This window comes from Seriola lalandi, unplaced genomic scaffold (assembly GCF_002814215.2).
Source record: "Seriola lalandi dorsalis isolate HSWRI2012SDOR001 ecotype SW California unplaced genomic scaffold, Sedor1 jcf7180002053976, whole genome shotgun sequence".
Lineage (NCBI taxonomy): Eukaryota > Metazoa > Chordata > Actinopteri > Carangiformes > Carangidae > Seriola > Seriola lalandi.
In genome coordinates this window covers 48,832-73,856 of record NW_019524529.1, presented here as the reverse complement: position 1 = coordinate 73,856, position 25,025 = coordinate 48,832, and the positions used below count along the sequence as shown (strand labels likewise).

The 25,025-nt window shown below is 45.4% G+C and overlaps 1 protein-coding gene across 1 annotated transcript; it reads right to left on the bottom strand.

The window, feature by feature from the left end:
- Positions 1–229: 229 nt before the first annotated feature.
- notch1a (notch receptor 1a) lies at positions 230–24,638 on the bottom strand. Its single transcript, XM_023402671.2, has 34 exons — positions 24,385–24,638; positions 23,133–23,214; positions 15,345–15,607; positions 14,903–15,241; positions 13,769–13,891; positions 13,415–13,648; positions 13,170–13,325; positions 12,865–13,050; positions 12,573–12,686; positions 11,831–11,944; positions 11,487–11,720; positions 11,276–11,386; positions 9,850–10,042; positions 9,590–9,735; positions 9,374–9,487; positions 8,670–8,789; positions 8,402–8,554; positions 8,079–8,307; positions 7,758–7,959; positions 7,493–7,646; positions 7,184–7,368; positions 6,755–6,887; positions 6,381–6,638; positions 6,165–6,277; positions 5,466–6,037; positions 4,915–5,355; positions 4,652–4,797; positions 4,309–4,522; positions 4,110–4,194; positions 3,833–3,995; positions 3,389–3,687; positions 3,130–3,277; positions 2,927–3,024; positions 230–2,807 (listed from the first exon to the last, which is right to left on the bottom strand). Exons 1-34 carry the CDS (start codon positions 24,440–24,442, stop codon positions 1,545–1,547), a joined length of 7,443 nt encoding a protein of 2,480 aa, XP_023258439.1. The 5' UTR covers positions 24,443–24,638; the 3' UTR covers positions 230–1,544.
- Positions 24,639–25,025: the final 387 nt, after the last annotated feature.

The window sequence follows — 25,025 nt, the reverse complement described above, 5'->3', positions numbered from 1 at the left end:
TCAACTCTATAATTTGAACTGAAATAAACAGGAATGATTTTCAGCAACAGCAGTGTCCCCGTGTTCACTGTGGTATTATCAGTGTACTGCCACTGGAGGGCAACAGACACCAGCTCCTGTGGGGATGGGAATAAGATGTTGTATTGAATTTAAGGAACTACAGATAAGATGGCCATACTGTCAATCACATAATATTTCAGGGAAAAAAAATGAAATCAAGAAAGGAATATATTTTTAAAGCTTGACAGCAGCTTTTTATTGAATCAAGACAATTTTTACAAAACATTTTTAATCAGGAAATACTTTGCAAACTACAACTTTGCATGAACATTGATTTTGAATTACATCTTTTCTTAAACATCTTTATCTCTGGATTAGTTTATAAAACATGACATTTAGACACCTTAAACCACACTCTTTTACAAAGTGCAGGTGATGTCATTAAACACACAAACAAAGATCCCCATTTCTTTCACGAACAATGTTCTCCACCATGAAGACGTTTTCTTTTCTTTTTTTTTTTTTTTACAAGAAATCTCACAAATACATTGCTTTTCTTAGGAAAAACAAAAATCACACTGGCACTATTTTAAAGTGTGGCGAATGTAACATTTCAACTTTCTACAACAGGTCTGCAATTTAACACTTAACAGGTTAAACATGGTAACCATAATCACTGATTTGAGAAACATTATGAAATAAAGAAACAGTCCTTGCATCATAAATGATCACAAACCAATTACTCAGCACCTGCCCAGACTGTTATTCAAGAAAAATAGGCTCAGGTTGATTTAGATGCATTTTCCATTCATTTTGAAAAGCATCTCTCAACACATAAGAGATGTTTGTTCTGTGCTTAAAGGTCCCAAATCTCCAAAGTATCTCTGTTGCTCACTTACATTTTGCCAAAAGAGGACAGTGTAGTAAGCAACATCATGAAAGGTGACACTGTATATATATATATATATATCTGATCATAATCTAACTCAGTGATAAGACTTAGTGAAATGTAGTTCAGTAACAAAACCTGTGTCACTTAAAAAGACAAAAGAGGTTCAAATATAATTAATTAATACTGAAATTTTTAAAAAATAATCTATAAAAGTTGAGAAAGAAAACTGTACAAACATAATGCGATGCGAATCCCAAAAATAAAATTTGTGAAGACCAATGCACCAAAAGATTAAAATAAATCCAGTGAATATAGCAACACAAGACACAAATAAATAGCCAGTGTACACATCTAGGAGTCTTTTTTCTGATATACACTCCTTTAAAACAGTTTTCTAATCTCCCCATACATAACAAAACAAAGAAATAAAAAAAGCATAAATATAAAAGCATCTTCTTTATATTTCAGGTCAAAAAAAGCACATAAATAAATACAAAAATTACTAAAACGGTTCTTATCGTTAGTATAAAAACTGATATTTAAAAAGGAGCATCTTCAGTCTTGAGACAGGTTTGTCACTCTCTTTCTGTATGAACTTTGTTTTTAGATATTTTTTTTTACGACTACAGAGTTCTGTCAATTTAACAAGTCTCTACTTAAATTGGTCTGGGATCAGATTCATCTGTGAATGGATACTTGTAGGCGGGCTGGAGATGCCTTCTGACCAATCAGACATGTTGGAATGTGGGGATGAGCTGGACCACTGGTCGGGGGAGCCGGGGGAGGGAGTTAGAAATGGGTGGTCGGGGACCCTTAGCTGGTGGTTAGGTGTGTTGTCCATGGGGCCAGAGTAGCTGTGCTGGGAGGGAGGGGTGAGAAACTGGGTGCCGAGGATCTGCGTCTCCTGCGGCATCACAGTGTGGATGGGCATAGAGCGTCCCGAGCTGTTGTTTTGCTGCATGTCGGAGCCGTTCAGCTCGACGTTAGCGAAGCTCTGGTTGAGGGACTGACCAGCTGTGGTGGAGTTGGAGTTCTGGTGCTGGAGCTGCCGAGAATGAGCCTGCTGCATCATGTGCGCGGGCGAGCTGAGGTGGCTTGTCTGCAGATTCTGGTAGCCCATGATCTGAGACAGAGTGGCAGTGCTGACGCCGTGCAGAGGGCCCATCATGTTGTGGGAAATAGGTGGCGCCTGCGTGAAGCTTCCCTGCTGGCCTACACCTGGGTGCATCCTGGAGACCCAGTCACATTGGCCTCCTCTGCTTCCACCTATGGATGTTGTGCCCTGACTACTGGGGCTGGATACAGGCAGGTGAGAGAGACGGGGTGGGTTAGGGTCGAAAGACATACAGCCCATATCCTTACCCATGCTCATCTGGCCCATATGGGAGTCACCATTGCCTTGTAGGTGATTTAGAGACATAGGTGGGGACTGCTGGAAAGGTGACGTCATGGGAGGAGAGGCCACATCAGACAGGTAGCCATGTGGTGACTCAAGGGAATCAACCGGGGAAAGGACAGCTGATGTGTCCAACAAATTGCTCTTCCCATCCAGAGACTTTTTCTTCTTCATTCTATTATCTTTGCCTCCATCCTTCCCTCCTTTTCCCCCAGCGCTAATTTTGCGAACCTTCTTGGCAGAAAGAGTGGGCTTGAGGTTGCTAAGGTAGTCACTGGGTGAGCAGAGAGGTGGAGAGAGGCTGGAGGTGCTTAGGGGGGCGCTGTGAAGCCCAGGACTCCTGACCACATTGTACTCATCCAGGAGGCGGACAATGTCGTGATGCATGCGTTCTTGGGCGATATCTCTGGGCAGCTGGTCGAGATGGTCAGTGATCTCACGATTGGCGAAGTGTTCCAGAAGAACCTTGGCTGTCTCGTAGCTGCCTTCACGGGCTGCAAGGAAGAGTGGTGTCTCTTCCTAAAAAAACAAACCAAAAAACAGGTAAGAAACAGGTAATACACAAAGTATACTACTGTGGATGTGAGGGTCTAAATATATATCACATAGCTCCTTCACAGTCGCATCACGTCACATACCTTGTTGTCTTGCATGTCTTTGTTGGCACCATTTTTCAGCAGCACCATGGCAGCCTCTACATTGTTTACAGCTGCGGCCCAGTGAAGAGCAGATTTACCTGCAGAGAGAGTGAAAATGGAGAGGGTTGATTATCATAACACCTCAACACACTGAGGGATCTTTATTGACTGTGGAGATGAGAGGTTGATAAAACGTTAGCTACCAGAATCATCTGTGGCGTTAGCATCGGCGTGGCAGTTGATAAGCTCTTCCACCATTCCCTCAACCGCCAATCGGGCGGCCAGAATCAGCGGCGTCGTTCCGTCATGCATGCGGGCATCAAGATCAGTGGCGCGGTTTCGGATCAAAATCTGCATGAATATAGACTTGTTTAGTTAAGTGCTTTCAAGCTGCTGGACAAATTTTATCAAAACAAATCAAGGCCTGGAGAGATGTGAGACTTCTGTAGAGGAAGTGGTTACCTGGAACACTCCCTGTGCATCTGCTGCCACAGCGGCGTGAAGCGGAGTGCGGCCCATGTTGTCTTGAACGTTGGCATCGGCGCTGGACTCCAGGAGGCGCTTGGCAGCATCCGAGCGGGCGTACCGAGCAGCCAGGTGGAGGGCAGTCTCACCCGTGCGGTCAGTCTGGTTGTGGAGGTTGGCGCCCTGGTAAATGAAGTCAGAGATGATTTCTGCTGAGGGATCTTCTTCCTCTTCACTGTTACCAGTCTCCAATCCTCCGCCGCTGCAGGAGGCGATCATCAGGGGGGTGAAACCATCTGAAAGAGGAAGGGCGAGGATTGTAATGAGTTCCCCAAGCATGTGTCTGTTGTTGTTCACAGTAGATCAGTTTTCATGATACACAATGATAGATCATTCTGTAAAAAGCATCTGACATCCAATAATTATTGTAAGTGTACACACCTGGTCCCCTGACATTGACATCCATGCAGTCATTCTCTATCTCTCCCTGCGGAGGCGTAGGAGCAATGGATGGAATACGTAGGTCAGCTGCGTCCAGGTGCTGCTGTGTCCATTTCCTATGGTCAGTGTGGTCACTCAAATCCAACATGGCCTGCTCCTCAAACTGAAAGACATACCAATCATCACAATGTCAGCATCAGTAGGTAGTGAACAGACAGTTTGGTAAAATATAGTTTATTCACACCAGAGGAGACTCGCATCAAATTGCTCATCTTACCCTGAAGCGCCTGCAGTCTGGATCCTCATCACCCCATTCATTTTGATTGTCATCCATAAGATTGATGTCTGAGTTTTTCATAGGCCTGTTGAAAAGAGGAACCAGGTTAGACCGCATACTGTACATGACATCAAATACACAAGACTACATGATACAATCTGCTGCTAGACTTTATGTTCCACTTTCAAAGTCTACATACTTCAGCCCAACAGAATCCTCTCCCAGTGGCTCTCTGCGTTTCTTTTTGGTGGGCTCTGACACTTTGAATCCCTCTGGGAACCAGAGCTGGCCATGCTCTCGTCGCCGCTTACGAGACACCAAAACACCCAGGCAGATGAAACCCAAAGCAGCCAAGCCCAAGAATACAACATACATGGGGTAGAGCTCTGAAGAGGGGGGAGTGGGTCTCACACCTGGAAAGATAGAAAGTCACTGTGTGTTACTTAGGATTTCAACTTGGTCACTACTTTTAATGTAACACATTTATTATATATATGTTTATCTATCTATATAAGTAAAAGGTCTGAGGTTAAGTAACGTACTTGTGACAGCTTCAATATAGGGCACATTGAGATTCCCACTGGTGGCCAGTGCTCCAAGGAATGCAGCAACATCTGTCGCGCTCTGGAAACACTCAGTAGACTGCTGGTAACACTGACGGTTGTCAATCTCCAGGTACACCACAGACCTACAAGTAAAAATGGGTGGAAATGTTAACATTCATCTAAGTTCTCCTGTATTCCATATACATGTAATTTTACTGCTCAAAATGTTAGATATTTTGTGTTTATTTTGTGATACCCACCCTTTGACCTGCACAGGATCCAGCTCTCTGCGTTTCCGTGGGCTGACCATGGCAGACACACGCTCCTTCACCTGACCCAAAACATTGGCTGGCATCGAAGCCCACTCAGGCCAGCCATCTGCAGAGCGCTTCAGCACGTTATGCTTAACCAGGTCCTGCTCATTGCCGTAGTAAGGAAAGATCATTGGTTCTCCTTTGGCATCACGACGGAACACGACGTTGGTGTGGAGGACGCTGCTGAGCTCTCTGAGGAAGGTAGAAGAACGATTCTTAAGTTGTTCTGGGGAAATGTGGACCACCAGAACTAAGTGCCCGTCTGCTAGCTTCTCTGGCATGTTGTTGGCACAGTCCAGACCGTCCCATTCACATTCTGCATTGTTGCAGCCCTGGTCACAGTGACCGTCGGCATAGTGGTCTTTACAGTACTGGTCATACAGTGGGCTGAAAAGAAAGAATAAGATGAGGTTAGTATTCTGAAATTTCTGCAAGAACACAAATCTATGACAAAGATTTCTAAAATATGCATCTCTTCATCTATTTTCTATACTTACTTGCATTGACCTTCCTGTCCTTGGCAATCAAAACCATCATAAAGGCATCCAGGGCTGTTGCACTGGCCATCACACTTCCCATCGTTGAAGTATCGCCAGCACTGCAGGGCTGCAGAGCAGTTTTGCCACGGATCATCAAAATTCAGCGAGCAGTCTCCTCCATCCCAACCACAAGCATGGTTGTTGCACAGCGAATCACAGATGTGGTTGCCCGCCCACTCGTCACACTGAGGAATCTCACAGCTCACCTCCACTTCCGGAGGCGGCGTGATGTCCCGTCCAAAACCTCCGACAAAGGAATAGTCCAGGATGTGACACAGCAGGCCGTTGAAATTGCTGGGGCAGCTGCACTGGAAGAAAGGCGCGTCTGGAGTGATCTGGCACGTTCCGCCGTTGTAGCAGGGGTTGGAGATGCAGAGGCTGTCGGTGGGGGTCTGGCACTCAGGTCCAGTGAAGGTTGGCGGACACAGGCAGCGTGGGCCTAGGTGGCCTGACACACACGTACCTCCGTTCCTGCAATTCAGACTCCCACAGGAGCGAGAATCATACTCACAAGAAGAGCCGGTGAAGCCCTAAAGGGGCAGAAATGGACATAGGTTATGATCGTTGCACTCATACTCATACTTTAGGGGGAAAAAAGGATATTAAAAGCATTTTGCAAGAGGAACTGGTCTCAGTAGATCTTATAGCTGTACTCACGGGAGGGCATTTGCAGATGAAACCATGAGGTGTGTTACTGGCAACAGCGCACGTCCCTCCATTTCTGCAGGGTCTTCCTTTGCAGCCATCAAACACTCTATCACAGCGCTGACCTGGAGAACAGAGGCCAAATGTATATCAAGTACACGCATGAATATTTAGACATCGCACACAGGCATACTACATTCTTGTTATGTGCCACTAGAAGATCAGTACCTGTATATCCAGTGCGGCATTCGCAGCGGTAGCTGTTGGTGAGCTGAATGCAGTTGTAGGACCCTCTGGGGTCACAGGGGTCTGACAAACATTCATTGACATCACCTTCACAGCGCTCGCCTACGTAACCCGCTGGGCACACACATTGGTAGCCTCCAACGCGGTCCACACACTTGCCATTGTTGAAGCACTTGGGCTCGTTGGTCAGTGGGTCACTGGAGGGGTTGCAGTCATCCAAATTTATCTCACAGTGGACACCTATGGGAGATAGAAATGTCAGGTGAGGAAAAATCCATACCCTCATTTTCTGTGATCATCTATTTGTTTATTTTTTTGCCATTGAGTGCATGTGAATGTGCTATGCAGGTATCTACCCTGTGTTCCTCTGGGACAGGAGCACTTGTACGTGTTGATGAGGTCGATGCAGGTGCCTCCATTCTGACAGGGCTGAGATTGACATTCATTGATCTCTTTGGAGCAGTTTACACCGTGGTAGCCGGGGACACACTGAGAGAAAAAGAAAAATATCGCTATAGTTAGAATTCATTTCAATTCATTTAAATAGTCTTAATGAGCATTAACCACAAGAAGATACAAGCAAATCAAAACAGAGAAACTAATGTTAGAAATAAAGTGCCTTCTGATCTGTATAGCTACAGTGTATGTGTATCGGGAAAATTATAAATGTGAACATGAGTTGATTATCCTTGTCAACCTCTTAAACCAACTGAAACAGATTTTATTATAGTAAGACAATCCAACACTTTCTATGCAATTTAATTTTCTATTCCTATATTCCTTACCTCACAACTGTAGCCTCCCAGATAATCAGTACAGGTGGCTCCATTCTGGCAGGGATTGGGTGAGCACTCATCTACTTGCTCCTGGCAGTAACTCCCAGTGTAGCCGGCCTGGCAGCGGCAGTAATGTGTGTTTCCAGCATCCAGGCACTGGCCTGAGTTCCTGCACAGGTGACTCACCTCCACACCTGAAATCGACAAGGACGGAGTTACACAATGTACAAATTACTCACAGGACTTGGAGGTTCAACAGATGTAATGAAAATTGATTATATCATATGATGGCAAGTAAGTTTCCGCTGGCTACCGTACCTTGCTGTTTGGCTGCTACCTCGCAGGACACACTGGGGATGTCACAATAGAGGCCAGTCCATCCAGTCTGGCACTGGCAGGTATAAGAGGCTCCCTGCTGCCAGCAGGAACCTCCATTTTTACAGGGGAAAGAGTCACACCAGCGCACAAGATTCTAACAGGGAAACAAGGAGAGAAATTATTTTACAAACTATAACTGGAGGCAATGCATGAAACCAACACAAAGCCCCACATGGTTATCCAGACAAAGGGTGACCATCAATACCTGACAGTTGACTCCTGTATAGCCATGAGGACAGGTGCACTTGTACGTCCCATAACTGTCAAGACAAGTTCCTCCATTGAGGCAGGGCTTGGAGTCACACTCGTTGATGTCGTACTGGCAGTAGCTTCCAGTGAAACCGGGGAGACACAGGCAGGCGAATGCATTGATTCCATCCACGCAAGTGCCACCGTTGAAGCAAGAGCTGCAGAAACACAAGAAAATAAAAATGCTAAAGCATTACTATATTCACTTTGGGCTGATTATTCAGCGAAGTTTTGACAGTTAACTAACTACAGACAGTATTTGGACATGGTGAGCTACCTGTCAGTGCAGTCGTTGGTGTTGATCTCACAGTTGATGCCACTGAAGCCAGGTGGACAGGTGCAGGTGTAGCTGTTGACACAATCCGTGCAGTTGGCTCCATTTTTACAAGGGTTACTCTCACACTCGTTTATGTCCTGCTCACATCTGCCACCACGAAACCCAGGCAGACAGGTACATGTGAAACTGTTGATGCCATCGTGGCACAGACCACCGTTACTGCAGGGATCTGAAAGACAGAAAAAAGGATATAAGTTTACCGTTTCCTGCTTTTAAGCTGTCAACACAATGGGAACTTGCAAATGTGCGAATCTGTTCCTTACTTGGTTTGCAGTCATCAATGTCTGTCTCACACTTCTGGCCAGAGTAACCTGGCTGGCACTTGCACTGGTAGCCACCCATAGTGTTAATGCAAATAGCACCATTGCGGCATGGGCTCTTCACACATTCGTTGATATCAATCTCACATGTTTGACCTTGAGATAAAGAAAAAATATGGTTCAATAAAAATTAATGTCACCATCCAGTGGATGGACAGATAAATGGACAGGACATGTAACAGATGATGAACAGAAATGGATGGATGGATACCTTGCCATCCTTCAGGGCAGATGCAGGAGAAGCTCTGGTAGTCTTCAGACTCCTTACATACACCACCATTTTTACAGGGTCTGGGGCTGCAGGGGGCCAGCAGGGTCTCACAGTTTTCACCTGGTGGCAGAGAGAAGACAACATCCATGTTTGCATTGCACTGGTAATATAGAGAAACTGCTTCACCCTTAGACTTTCTAACAACAACAAAGACATAAAATATTAAATTTCCCTATGTCTCTAAACCCCCGTAAAAGTTTCATTTCTAAATCCTAGTTTCCGTCCCACTTCCTTATCCATTTCCATGATGACTTCGCCAAACAGGAAGGGCCTTCCTGTTTCCTGCTATTGTGTGATCACAGACAGGAAACAGGACAGGGCGGAAGTGGGAATAGGGCTTGGAGCTGGCTCCGGTACTCCGGCTTGTATTAGCCACCGTGGCATGTTATTCCAAAACACACACGCTTTGTTATCCCTTCAAAGCAGACAAGCAGAACTTTCCACACAGAGACGCCAAAAACAGACATTCCCGTTAGTGGCCACTGGCTGATGTTTTCTAAAACAACACAGGATAGGATAATCCCTCTGTGTGGAAAGTGCCTTTACATTTTGAGACCTGTGTCAACAGCTGAGTCAGCAGATAACTAAGATAAAAATAAGTAATAGAAAATAAGATTTAAAAAAAAAGCAGCTACGTGTCATACCAGTGTAGGGCAGCAAACAGTTGCACTTGTATCCGGCCACATCATCGATGCAGGTGCCCTGGTTGAGGCAGGGGTTGGAGGCACACTCGTTGATGTTAGTTTGGCAGTTAGGTCCTACAGGGGCAGGATTAGAGGTCGCACTTGTGTTAGACTTAGGTCACAAAGAAAGAAGAGAAAGAGAGGTAGTGATGAGAGGTTGCAAGAGTTACAACTGACCAGTGAAGCCGGCTCTGCATGTGCAGTGGTATCCGCTGGTCATGTCCTTGCACGTTCCCCCGTTCATGCATGGGTTGGACTCGCACTCGTTGTTATTGATGTCACAATTTGGCCCGCTCCATCCGGAGTCACAGGTACATTTGTAGCTTTAATGAAAAATGAAAAGACAGGTCAGTGATGTTTGTTTGTTTTGTTTGTGTGATTGCTATTTGGACCACTTTTTTGCTGCACACTCATCCTAACATGGGATCTGTGCTCACCCATTGATGAGGTCCTGGCATCGGCCATGGATGCAGGGGTTGCTGCCACACTCGTCCACCTGAGACAAACAGGTGGCGTCGTTGTAGCCCTCTGGGCACAGGCAGGTGAAGCTGTTGATGCCATCGACGCATGTGCCCCCGTTGTGACAGGGGTTGATGGCACACTCATCGATGTTGATGTTACACATTGCTCCTGAAAGACAGTGATGTATGAATTTAGGACAATGTAGCAAATTTTCTTTTTGAAAGACATGAACTTATAAATATCTACACTGGCCATTTTGAAAGCCCCACAGATGGACACCACTTTCTGTTGTGGTATTGTTTGAGCCTTTATAAGCTGCTAGCTGAGGTGCATTGTGTGGCTTTTGGACAATAGAGAGAGCTAACACTAAAGACTCACAGGCAGAAGCTGTAGCAGCTCCAATGTGTGCCTAGCCTGGCGGCCCCTGGAGGCCCTTTTGCCTCTCCTTCATTGATTGAATGGGGCCCAGTTGAATAGGCAGAAGGAAGGTTTCAGCTGGATCTGAGAGGGGGAGGTGCTGCCAGGAGAGGGTGGGGGGCTGTCCCTACTCACCCTATTCACACACACACACCACCCCCCTGTCCAGGGAGAAGTAACCTCACCCAGAGCTGTTTACAGGGACAGAAGGCCAGACCCATTTCACACACGGCCGAGTAACAATTAAACCCCCCTCTGATCCCCCACCCAGCTCCCTCCTCTTCTGTTCTTCATCAATCAGGAAGGGAGGGCCCAACTGCCTGATCTTCAGTTACAATAGTCCTCTGTCCCTCTGTGTCTCAGTCCCGCCGTGCCCTCCACACTCACCCCATAAGCACAAAAAGATGAACGGGAGGAGGGATGCAGAGCAGCCTGTGCACACACACTTGTTCCTCCCTGCCCCCCTTTCAGCATAATGACACAGCCACTACCAGTCAGAACCGGCTCTGTTGGGCCATGAGAGGGAGGAAGACAAGAGTGGTCCACTCGCTGGGATAAGACTTTGTCACTAAAGTTTTATATGCTAGTACATCACAGGTAGCTGAGTGCTACAGTAAATGAAGTGAAAACACTTGAATCAGAGTTATGAGTGGGATTTGTCAGCTGAACACTACTAAACACCACATGTGTGATTAAAGGCCATGCTCTTTTCCTTTTAAAGTATCACTTTACAGACCCTTTCCAGGCTCAGCGTCACACTGTTTTCAAATGGTTGGAAAAGTTAGCGCTTTGTGTGTATGTGTTTGTGTGTGGATCAGGTTGGAGACTGTTCCTTTCTCTCTTACCCCCCCCCCCTCCATCACACACAGGAAATCTGACACCATTGTTCTGCAGGAGGGGACCCGCCAGCCACCTGTCGTACCTACCCCTCCCAAAGCTCAGTGGACCATCCCACTGCATCTGTAAACTCCACCTAGCGCTCACCTGTGTAGCCCGGCTCACATGCACACTCGTAGCCGTTGATTTTGTCAATGCATCTGCCGTAGTCGCAGGGTTTGCTCTTGCAGTCGTCCAGGTTTACCTCACAGTTGAAACCTGTGGATTGGAGCACAAGTGAGCAAAAAATATGAGTAGAATCTAGACACTTTAACTGGAAGAGCTTGTCATATTTGAATGTGGATGTCTCTAGCCTCACCTGTAGTGCCTTTGGGGCAGGAACAGATATATGTGTTCTCCCTGTCCTGGCAAGTACCACCGTTCTTGCAGGGCTGGCTCAGACACTCGTTGATGTTGGTCTCACACAGTCGGCCGGTATAGCCAGGGTGGCAGTAGCAAGTGAAGGAAGCCAGGCCATCCTTACAGATGCCGTAGTGGCAGGGGTCAGAGTAGCATTCATTGATGTCGGTCTCACAGTGCTGCCCTGTGTAACCTGGACGAGAAGAGAGAGAATAATGGTGATGCTCATTTGGGGAGAAACTAGAAAAACTTGCAAGATGAAATTTGTACAAAAAAAAACCCCAAAACAATAGTTTGGTTTACCTTCAGCACATTCACAGGTGTACTTGTTGGGACCATCTGTGCACTTTGCTCCATTTTTGCAGGGGGTGCTGGCACACTCATCAATGTCCACCTGACACAGACTCCCAGAGAAACCTGGATGTGGATTGAAAATTCATCAGATTATGTTTCAAATATGTGAAATTACCAAAACTAATGTAGCTCGTCATGTTCCGTATATCATGGCTAAAGTATGCAGAATGTGAAAATGGAGAAGAGAAAAACTAATTTGCATGTGTACGTAGGTATAGAGGACACTGAAGGTCCTAACGAACCATACCACAACATTCCTTCCTCCACCACCCCACCCCCCACCTCCACTCCTCAGCTCTTACTGTGCAGTGAAATCTTTCTTTCAAACCACAACACAATGGCCTCCAGCTTACTGGGTATTAACCAATCCGTGCCCCCCAATTTTGGCGCTAAGCTCTAATACAAACTCTTATGCCCGCGAAAAATGCTAATGTTTCTGCAATCTGATATGCTCTGTCCTGCTCACCCGAAAACCCTTCTGTGACACTATTAGAAGAGGTAAATCATTTACATCCATTCTGAGAACTATGCACACTCTACTCATTGACAGATACGTTAATGATCCACTCTTTATAGCCTCTTCACTGCTCCCATTTGTCTGCAGAAAAAAGGTGTTAAAAGAGACCCGAAGGATTGAAGAACCTATTTCTTTTACTCCATCATTTTTCCCCATTCCCTGATATGTTCTCACCTTTGGGGCACTCGCAGTGGAAGGAGTTGATCTTGTCGATGCACTTGCCATTGTTGAGACATGGTTGACTGGCACACTCATCGGTGTTGATGTGGCAGAACACACCCTCATATCCTGAAATTTGTCCAGTGATTAGTCAAATCATGTTTCTTTTTCTGAGACCTAGTCAATGTCCAAGTGTTTAATAATGATCCAAAAAAGCTTAGAAAACAAAAGGTATAATGATGTTTACATTCACAGCAACAGTGGAAACCCCTTTTCTTCTCCCTGTGGTGTCAGCAAATGTTCCTACCTGGCATACAGATGCAGTGAAACCCTCCGATCTGGTCCAGACAGGTGGCATCATTGTGGCAAGGATTAGACATGCATTCATTGACGTCCATTTCACAGCGAGGACCTTCATATCCTTGAAGACACTTACACTGGAAAGAGCCTTTGGTGTTGAGGCAGCGACCACCATGTTCACAAGGGTTGGCACCTAAAGCATTGAAGATACAAGACGTCTCACTTATGTAGTCATTTATGCATAATAACTATAAAAGACTGCAATTCTAAACCAAACAAGAGGAGAGAAAAACAGTCGCCTTTGTTACTTACCGAGGGAGCACTCATCAATGTCCAGGTTGCAGGCTGACCCAGTGTAACCTGGGGGGCAGGTGCAGATTGCCTTGCCATTGACTGGGTTGGTGTCACAGTTGGAGCCCTTTTGACACGGGTTGCTGATACAGGCGTCATCCAGATGGCACAGCAAACCTGCGAGTCCCACAAAATACATGTTTTCACCAAACTGTATCATTACAATACTTTCACTTCAATGAGATCATGATCTGGAGATGTTGTACCTGTGCGACCGTGAGGACACTCGCAGAAGAAGGAAGCTACGCGGTCATGGCAGGTTGCACCATGGTAACAAGCCGCACTGGCGCAGTCGTCGATGTTCTCGCTGCAGTCGTCGCCTGTCCACCCATTGACGCAGACGCAGTGATAGCTGCCGTGAGTGTCATGGCAGGTTCCACCATTCTGGCACGCATTGGGCATCAACTCACACTCGTCCACATTTTCAGTGCAGTACTGACCTGAAAAATGTTTAGTAAGAAATAGAGGCATAAACACAGTATCCCAGTGGGACATTTATAAATGTTTTCTGTGTAAGTTTCTGATTAAAATTTAAAGTTAGATGGAGAAAAAAAAGTCACCTGTGTAATGAGGTGGACACTGGCAGTTGTAGGTGTTCACACCATCTACACACACACCACCATTCTGGCAGTTGTGACCTGGACAGTCATCGATGTTATGCTCACAGTGTTGACCAGTGAAGCCTGGTGAACAAAGAGAGACAAAGAAACAAGATGTAAAAAAAAATTGGTGCGTCACAAAGACATAGGAAAAGATCTGGCAACCTTTTTGCTTTTAGTTAATAATCAAGACTCTTTTCTTCCTCTTGTTATCACTGTGCACTTAAGTGAAAGATAAGGTCTCTATATCCTCGTGGCAGATTGTTTTAACGCCCTGTAGATGACAGTCCAGCTTGCTGCTCCTCAGACATCAAAGGCTCGAGTGGGTGTTTTACAGCCACGATAGTCTGATTAACTATCAACCAGCAGCTCTGCAGGTGCCCGTGCAGCTTCGCTATCTAAACGCATTCCAACACGGACACCCGCGAGAGACACACAGCATGGGTTAAACTTTAACACACAAGCCCACAATATCCTTCATTCATCTGCATATCTAAACAACTTGCTCTGTGCCGGTCATAAGCGCAAAATCGCACAATAACACAGCCAGCCGAAAGCTTAGAATAAAGATCACGTATTGGACCTTTCAGGGAAGTACAACTGTGCTTGGTATGAGGTGGTTTGTCCACAGCTGCTCTCCTGACTTTAACAGCAGTAACCACAACCTATGCAAGATTAGCCAAGGTTATACACAACACTGCAACGGGTATGGGTGCCAACACAATAAAGACACCAAACAGGCTGGCTGTTTTTAGCTGAAAAACAAGATGCTTTTGTGTTTGTTTGACCTCATGAATAGGGTGTGTCTATCTATACGTTAATCTGTATGTGTGGCTCCTGGTGCTGTGTGGGGCTTGTTGGTGGTTATCAGAAGGAAACGTCTGTGTGACTACATCCTGCCAGTGGAGGCTGGCAGGGGGGGTACTCATTCCACCCAATCACATTTCACTACAGCAACAGACTGGTTTATAGGTCAACTGATGTAATAGGAAAACAAAAGTGTGTGTGCCAGATACAACTCCATATGTCAACAGAAGAAAAAGTTAACTACAATTGTTCTGCTTATTAATATGTAGATGTATGTTTGTGTGATACCTGGCAGGCAGCTACAGTCATAGGTGGTGTCTCCCTTCTGCACGCAGGTGCCTCCATTCTGACATGGTGAAGGACTGCATGGCATGTAGGTGGTCTCGCAGTGTTGGCCGGTATACTCCTGAGGACAGCGGCAGTGGTATGAGCCCACCTCGTTCACGCACACGCCGCCATTGAGACAGGGAGAGGGAGTCTGAGCGCACTCGTTGATGTCTTGTTTGCAGGTTTGACCGTGAAAAGCAGGTGGGCAGGTGCAGATGTAGGTGGAATCAAAGGCTGAGCACTGGCCACCGTTTGCACATGGGTTGGAAGCACATGGGTTGGCAAGCTGGCATGTTTTGCCTTGAAAACAATACAGCAAAAGAGAGTTGTTAGTAATTATGGTTCACAGTAAAATGAGACTACAAAAAAAGCATATTGAGGTAATAAAGTTTGAGCTGCATACCTGACCACCCAGGTGGGCAGCGGCAGCGGTAGGCAGTCAGGGTAATGAGATCACAGGTTCCTCCATTGCGACAGGGGGAGCTCATGCAGGCGTGGTTGGTGGGGGTCAGGCACAGCCGGTCGGTGAAACCCAGGCGGCACACGCAGCGGAAATCAAACGTGTTGCCATGGGAAACAGGGCGGCATTCACCACTGTTGCGGCAGGGTGAAGGGCTGCAGGGGCTTGGGTACTGGCACCGACTGCCTACGTAGTCACTTGGACACCTGGGAGTAGAGAGTGAGAGGGGAAGCGGTTATGATTAGAGAACTAAGATCTTTGGTTTAAATCATGGGAACAATTATCTAAACAAAAGAGGAATAAGGGGAGGGGGTGGAAGGGGAGAGGGGGACTAAAAATTTCCCGCCCAGCAAAGTCCCACTGCAGTAGGACAGGGACAGCATGTTGTTCTAGTGTGTCTCTCTGGATTAGACTCCCTCAGAACCTTGAAAACACATTCTGCTGGGACAACAGACGCCACAAAATAGTCTAGCCGTTAACAGCCCGTTCCCATCTACCTTTCGCCCCCACGCTGTCCGCACTCATCCTGAATGATCGTAGAGATCAAGGGGACTGTGCCGGCTCTGGATGTCCTATATGAAGCACTGCATTCAGACCCTAAGCCCCTGGGTGCTTCCCTCCCATCCAAACTAAGGGCAGATGCTGCTACAGTCACATAGCTGAAACTGATTATGAGAAGTGAGGATTTAGAAACACCGGACAAAAGCTGGACAAAGATGATGATGTGAAACTAAAAATTAATCTTTCCCCCAAAAAAAGAGAGAAATCAACAGATTTTCACTTCACATTATTTGATATGCAGCTTGTACATACGGGTAAAGTCCTATCTGTCACGTGTAGGAGCATTTGAAGTCAGCAAAAAAAAGAGTGTTTATGTTTGAATTGGGGCTTGTGTGAGTGTGTGTAGTTGTGCATATGAGCATGAGTGTTTATGTGCAAGGGAGGGCATCTGTTGGCCTCCTAGTATCTCCACAGGGAGCAGGTGCGCATGTTAATGAAGGCAGCTGTTGGACAGGACTCCTCCTCCTCCCCCCTCCTCCTTTCTCCTCCTCTCCCCTTATCCACCCCCCCTCCCTCGCTCCCTCCTTCCCCTCTGTCCCCTTGTCAGATGGGGGTGCTGACAAGCCAACCTCTCCTCCAGGGACATAAAGAACCCATGTGAAGTCAGCTGTTGCAACTTCTGTCTCTTCAACCCCCCCTCTCAACCACCACACTCATTCTTAATTCCTCTCTTCCTTACCTGTTCCTCTTCCAATTTCCTTTTTTCAATACACAGCACTGACTCTTCTGTCTCTCTAGTCTTCTCTCTGTTTCTACTTTGACTCACACTCAGCTTTTCATTGCCCTGTTTTCTCATTTCTCTCCTGTGTGGACTTTTTACAGCTCCCCACAGTTTGCTTTTTACAGCATTTCCCTTTTGTCACACAGGACTGCTGAAAATTCCCCTGTTGACTTAGTTAGGTGAGACCAAATCAGGGAGTTTTTAACAGTCACATGTCCCCACAAGGAGCCCAGACAGTTGCAATTGGCAGGAGATCGTAAAAGCTTTTGGGGTGACTTTGAAGTTTCCCTGTTTCACTCTACCATGAAAACACACTGGATAATCATTTTGGGAGTAATGGCATAATGAAACTGAGACGTTGGTAATGGTGTGTGTGTGTGTGTGTGTGTGTGTGTGTGTGTGTGTGTGTGTGCACTCGTGTGCATGTCACCCCGTGCTAACTAACTGTAATAGATCCTCTTTGTCCTGAAGTCAGTCCAGTCTGAGATAAAGATCCACCCACATGCTGAAAAGCTCAGCAGCACACACCACGGCAACAGGTCTCTCCCAGCGATGCAATGTCCCCTCAGGCCGGAGCAGATGCTTCCCCGACCTCTGACCCCAAACACTTTTGTGACTGTGGGATGGCCTCTTTGCCTTCTCTCCCCTCTCTCCTCTCACCCCGCTGGGCCTGATCTACCATCTGCCACTCTGGGGGTGACTTTATCCTCAGACACAAAACCAGCCCCACTGTGTGGTGGAAATGCCACCGCTGAGGAAAATGTTATGTAAATGACTGAGGGCGGTGTACAGTAACCATGTCTGTGAGTATCAGCTTTATACTCTTGTTGTTTCCTTTAATGTTCTTTAAGAAAGTATTACAAGATCACCATATTTTCTTTTCGCATTCTCCCTCAACTCTCCCTTCCTCCTTGTTCTCATTGAGTGGCCATTTGTTTCTGTCCTACCCTCTTCATTCATTTTGTCTAGTTTGCTAATGTCCCCTTGGATGTGTCTAATAATTAGCCAAGGTCTGACCTCAGGGGTCCACATCTGTTGGTAAGACTGAGAACAGAACAGCGAAGTATTGTTAGAGGAAATGAGAAATGTACTGGGCCTGGAACGACCTGAACTCCCACCACAATGAATGATCTGCACTTTACTGGGAACACTGAGTTTAATACTGCAGTAGGGGAGCAACACTGGAAACAGAAGAATGTATAATAGCTATACATATCATCATACATTCATCATATAATTATACATTCAATCTGGTGACTTCTTTGTTATTAAGAGTTCTGTAAAATCATCTCCTCTCTTCTAACCATATAAAAATAAACTGAAACACACACAGGAAGTCAATGGGAAACTATAAAGTATGAATTTCAATTCTCATGTTTACTCAAACAGAGTAAAGTCTTATAAAGTTCATCAAGCCACCGCCTTTAAACAACGTTCTGAAACTGAGACAAAGTGTAAAGCGAATGAAACCACATGAAATAACAACGTGAACATGAATAGTTTCCACACGTAACACGCATCATTAAAAATACCCTCATAAAAAGATAATTTTGACGGTAATTGAGCTATTTCTCGTCTCACTCTCTACAAGGGCTGAAGTGGGAAGATTTATGAGGATCACTCACACTGACAGGGACTGAGCATCTGCTGACTGATGACTGCAAGGTCACTTTCATGCAGAAAATACTAGATAACAAACAGCAGCGTCATAACTACCCACAGCGCCTGTGTGTGATTGAGTGATACACTTTGTTCTACTCATGTCAGGTTAATTTCAGTTACTCTCCCAACACCGTGGAGACGCCCCACCTCACAGTCCAACAAGAAAAACACCTGCCTGCCACTCCACTTCTTACGATGCTTATCAGTGACAACAAATCTCCTAAACGTACCTCTAGCCTGGAGTCCTTGACTCAGGTGCATGCATAACATATAACCACAACATCCTGAGTGTGAAACTGATCTGAAACCATTATTAGGGTACTTTTTTTGCCTCTCTTGGCAGAAATACCAATTTGTAATATGGCAAACATTGAGGATAATGTGGGGTAACTGACTCTCATAACTGATAACTTTTCTGCTCATGCCTGTAATTAAAACAAAGATAAAGAAACATTCTCATGCGCACACACACACGTGGGCATTTAGCCCATTTACTCCCTTGCTAGGTGCCGTGTAGTTTGACTCTAACCTGCCAAAAGAATTGGTGTTTGTCAGTCTTTACTGGTGCATGTGAACTTTCAGCGTCCACTAGAGTCAAATAGCCTCTTATCTCTGTGCTCTGACAGCTCGGCTTTGATCATCCCGCTCTGAGGATCTCCAGACTCCCAGGATTCTGATCACTGCCCGGTGTCAATGTGTTATTCTGAGGCCATGTCAACGCTAAATGTGGGGAAGTAATAGTCTGTGTCTTGAGTATTTTCTTAAAGTTACCCTAAAGTTCTTTAGATTGAAACTCAAAATCAATATAAAATTGACTGAATTTGATTTTATTTGGGGTAAATGAGATTGGACATATTTCCCATAGTGTCCCACCGACTTCATTTACTGCTGTATCAGAGGGGCCTTGGCATCTGGGGAATGGGCCCAACCAGGGGAGTGGCAGCCTTTGGCTTTTATTTGGGGTTTAAGCTCTAACACCAGCAGGCACACTTGACCCAGTCATGCACTTGTATGATCTGAAACACTTAAGCCCACATGGAGCTGAGCTTTAACAGAGACCTGCCCGGTAATCCTATAGGAGGACAAATGAAGAGCAGCATTCCTTAAGGGAGAGTGGAACATCTCTTTAGTGGTACTGGTCTCGCTCTAGACAGTTTTTATGAGTGAGACATTTTATCATCAATATGCAACACCAGGCAGCTCTGTGCAAGGTCAGAGAGGTCTGATCACACTAACCACAGCAGACTTTCAGTCAATTTTCTTTCACGCGTCTATTTCTGTCAGACTTCTTGCAGTATTTGAGACATGTAGCAAGACAGTTGAGATGTTTTCCATGTTTATTATTAACAGTCACCTCAGACCAAAACAGTGTCCATTTCAGCAAAGCAGCATCAAGAGTCATTCAGCCATGCAAAGGGAGGGGTTGGGGGCAACAACCTTTAACCTTGCCATGCCCTCGTTACTGTCTCACTAATGGAAACTAAATTTGACTCAAACAACGCTGTGCCCTTACATGTTTTAAGTGGCCTATGAAAAGATGACTAGCTCCATGGGAAACAGGAAGCTTCAGACCTTCAGATAACCTCTTGTTTTCAGACCGAGTGCTTCCCCATTACAGTGGCTTGTTTTTGTTTCCGTGTGTCAAGTACCACCACAAGCTGAAGCACACTTTTATGTCTAGAGGAGAGACTTTCCCCTGACTGAAACATTTCCCTGTAATGAATTAATCTGTGGAGTGAATGTGATTTTGCACATGCTGGATGGTTAAATACATTCTCTTTTGTTCCCTCTGCTCTCCAACAAAGCCAAAGTTGATTACATCAAAACTGAATTAAGACCAAAATACCACAAAAATTGTTATATCATTTAAGCATACAATTTCAAAGAAAATGAAACTTAGCAGTTACCACAGAACACAGGGCAGCTAAATATACAACACAAACAGTTAATTACACAGCTTAGCAAGAGAGCTAAATCCAGTTAAAGGTATCTAGTGCGATTGCCACGGCTAGCCATGGCTAAAGACAGCTTTACTCTGCCAAGCTGTTTCCTGTAACTGAAATATATGTTTTTATGAACAAAGATCCCAGTAATTTAGTTAGTAATCACACATAAATGAGGCCGTAGTTAAATTCAGTAACTGAGAATGAAAACACCTCAACTTATGCTAATGACTAACTAGCCTAGCTTAGCTAAGTAGCAGTAACTCCCATCTCAGCTTCTAACTCTTTGCTGTGGTTAAGTTACTTTTAAATCACATTTATAAGTACTGATTTATAAATAAATGTGTTATACGGATTTCAGTGTATCAGCAAAAGGTGGATGGAAAGTTAGAAGATACCTTATGCCGGGCAGCCAGAACATTTAAAACCTTCGTCTTTCCTGTTCTTATTGTTTTCTGCCTTTGTAGGCAGATACATCTATCAAGAGAACTCCTATACAAAAGCTGAGCCCAATCAAACTCAGAAAGGTAATTACACAACAGTTACAATACAATAAACAGGACACAAGCCATTTTAGGGATATACGTCATGAAAAATGTCAAATTAAAGGAGGCTATTTTTACATCCAGGAAGGACAGAAAACATCCTCTCTGCAGGATAGGGAAATGGAATATCAATTTTGTCCCAACACAGGTATAATCCCAGTAAACCCTTGAAAGATGTGATTACCACAGTTAACACCAAGCCTAACGTTGTTCTCTACGCCACCATGTGATTTCACTCTCTATTCTCACACTCATGGGAACTGTGATAAAAGAGGATTTAATTCTATCCTACCACTCAAATCTGTGTCACCATATGCTTACACTCTGCAGCGAAAACCACAACGCTAGACATGAGTCACTGCTGGAGTTGCATGTGTGGGTTTGAAGCATTTTAGCATTTAAACCTTTGACCGTGTTTTTAACTCAATCTGCCTGAATGTTGAGAATTGCCTTGACTCGGTCGTCACAGTGCCAGCCTCTTCTTCTTTCAACCACTGTGTCAGAGATCAGTTTCCCTCAGCGGACTTTCCAATCATGTCATCAACACACAATCAAAAGGAATTTGCTAGTCAATGTCTGGCACAAAATTCAAATAATGATGATAAAAAACCACAAGTTGGGCCATTATTGGACCCCCCCCCTTAGCCACACACCCATAGAGACGCTACACTCTGACCCCAGAGCACTGACGCTGAATCTCCCAGTGCACCCCCGTGACTGGGGGCTGCTTGGCTCAGCGGGGATGAATGATTAATGAGAGGAAAAGCAAGGAGGAAGAGAGAGTGCGGGTGGATGAAGTGATGCTCTTATCCTGTCTGTTTTTAATTGGACCGGGCAGAGATGGGGACCACAATAACAGCTTTGTGGAGGAGGAGGGTGGAGGGAGAGTTTCTCTGTGCACACGTGCGGAGGTCTGCACGCGTGTGTGTGTGTGTGTGTGTGTGTGTGTGTGTGTGTGTGTGTGTGTGTGTGTGTGTGTGCAGATTAGATATTGTAAATTGGTGGCCGTGGGCTAGTAACATGGGCTATTCAATAATTCCCCCTTGTCCCAGCAGACCTAGAGAAGCGCCTGCCATGACCACATGTCCTGAGGGTAAACCAGGCCACCCTTGAGCTTCTTTACAGGTGGATAAAAATCATACTACAAGTGGAAATCATACAATATTTTAAAAAAAGTTTTAGTATTAGTAATTGTCTCCCTCCGGGACAATGAGGAAAACCCCAAAACTGGCATCCTCCCATCACTTTATCTTTTGTCATCTTGTGCAAAAAAATATATATTCAGAACTGAATCATCAAACTCACAGACTAAGATGCAGGTCAGCTAAAGAGCATGTCAGCGTATTATGTGTCTCACCCACAAACTACTAACAACAGTCCACAGCCTAAACAAACAGCCCACAATCTGCCTCTGTCTGTTCCCACTTGTTTGCCTTCAAATTTCTGCACTTTATTCCAATTAATCTCACTCTCTCGACATCCAATCCAATTACATTTCACAGCCATCTGGCTTTCTAGTGGAGATCACGAGCCGGTAAGGTGTGTGTGTGTGTGGGGAGGGGGGGTTGGAGTTGGGATGGAAAGGAGGCGGTGTATCCATTCAGAAAGCAGGAGGGGAGGTTAGTGGGGGTTGTGGCAGGGTTTGGTGTGTGTTGTGGTGTTTGGGGTGGCTGTGGCATGATGGGAAGCCTCACTCAGATTAGTCACACAGCATTATTCTGACTGCAGGACAATGGGTGACGGGCGGCAGGCGAGCCCCAGCTGTCGCTCATGAAAGAGCAGAAAAACAAGATTTAAGACTGGACGCGTCCTCTCACTTTGCTGGCGAAGGGGTCTTGCATTCATTAACGGGCCTACTGATGGGGTGGGGGGTGGGGGGGGGCTTTTGTCCAGATATCCCTCTTTCACCTCTGCAGCACCCTGGAATTGCACTCTCCTTTAATTTCTTCACTTCTTAAACTCTTTTCTTTTTGAGGGAATGTGTGCAGCCTCACAGAGCGATGTGGCTCCTGGAGGGGCACAGGAGCACACCAGCCCAGGGGAAACTCAAGGGTCTCCTCTGGTTGCCGGGCACAGGGCCCGCTCAAAGGCTGGAATGAAAAGGGGGAATATGTGGCCCCTTTTCTTTCCAGCCAAAGAGCCCTTTCAAGTACCAAAATTACACTACACTACACTACGCCGATAAAACAGCACAAATTCCAAAACACCTCAACAAATGACACAAGTGAAAATGTTAATGCTTTGTGGTGGTGTGCTCTGCAACATCTGAGGCTTCAGGTGTTGCTGCTTTTTTACTTACTTGCATTCTCCATTTCCATTAGAGGTGGCTTCACATCTTCCTCCATTCAGGCATGATTCAGTGGGTAGGGAGCATTTTAGACCTGTTGAGTGCATGAAAAACATTAAAACACATCTGTTACCCAACATGAACATGACACACACACATACCAGGGTGGTGTTTATGAGATCTATACTGTTACAGGAGCTAGTGGGATTAACAAGGATTAGGCAGAGTTGAAATTATTAGCGGGAAATTATTCATCAGTGAGTTTTTTATACAACTTTATTCACAGCCATTTCATATTTAATGCACGCGCGCGCTTGCACATCCTGATCTTTTAATTGATTTGTTACACCGTTGTCCGTGGGGGATATTGGGAAGCCTGTCGCCGGTGAGGCACGGAGCGTGTGGTGCGTGGCTTTTTGGGAGCGCACGCTTTTTTTTGCGGGGGAAAGCGCAGCAGCTGCGGGGCTCAGATGCGGAACAATAGAAATCAGAGTCCAGCACGAGCCATAAAACACTCTCCTCGGGCATTGTTTACCGGCAGACGGGAATAACAGCACCTCCTCCATCCCCCCACCCTCCACCCGGCGCTCACAACACTCTCCCACACATGGAGACAAAAGGTGTCCTCCACCCCCCAGCGTCCCCCGGCCCCAACACACGCACCAACTTCCATTATCTCCCATGTTATTTAAAACCGGTTCTTAAAAAGAGGACATTTAACAAGACCTCAATGCATTTTTCTACAGTTAAATAAAACCAGGTTACAAGAATAAACAGCGAACTGCAACTACAAGCAGTTAAATACGAGTTAAACTCCTCATAATAAGTTTTTGATAATTAATTGTTTCATTAAAAGTATACGGGAGATTACACTAGTAGGCCTATGACTGGTCTGCCCGTGCAGACAAAATAAACAGTTAACTTTCACAAGTGAGCTCTGGGGAGTCAGCAGACAAGCGCACCGCAGCTCTTGGCTCCTGCACTTGAAGTGAATTCATTCCCACGACCAAGAAAAGCTCTTAAAATAAGTCAATAAAACTTTCAAAGGGATTCACTGGAATTCATTAGTGTCACATATTATGCTCGCACTTACACGGCTCTGACAAAAACCCAGTACTGATCAAATGACACAGTTATTATCCATTCACTGAGCTTTCACTAACTTCTGCGAGGAGTGATTTTCAACTGATACGAGTTTCGATTCCTGACCCTCCTCAGTGCTGCTCTGCAATTCTCTGCAACAAAACATCTTGAGACGTCTTACCTTGTGAGATGACGATTGCAGGAATCAGAAATGTTAGTCTCACAAAGAAACGATACATTCCTCCTCTTCAACTTCACAAATGTCGCTGAATCCCACGTAGGGTTTTTCATAGATCCACAGTTTGGTGTACTCCAGATGTTGACTTGAAATAAGTATCCTTTGTAAGGAGAGGTAAATCCAGCGGAGAGAGGAGAGAAAGACAGAAAAAGGTCTCCAGTCATCAAGAGGAATCAGATCATAGATGTTAACCTGGTGCTTTCCGAGTTCTCAATGAAATCTAGAGGCAACTCTACAAGTTCCTCCCACTCTTCTCCTCCTCCTCCCCCTCCCCTCCGCCCCCCTCTCCTCCCCCCCAGGCCAGATAAAAGCTGTCTCTCTCTCCTTGTGCTGCAATAGTAGCACACACCCATTCCCCTCATATGTCCAATATAGGGTCTAGTAAAATTATTAACATTTAATTAATTAATTAATTAATTTCAATAAACACATTTACTCAAGTGCTTCACTTACTTGGGTAAAATTTAGAGGCACTTTACTTCATTTGTTCCATTTTCTGCAACTTTACATCTGCTCTACAACATGTCAGAGAGGAATATACTTCTTGCTCCGCTATATTCAACTGAGAGCTATAAATACTGTGG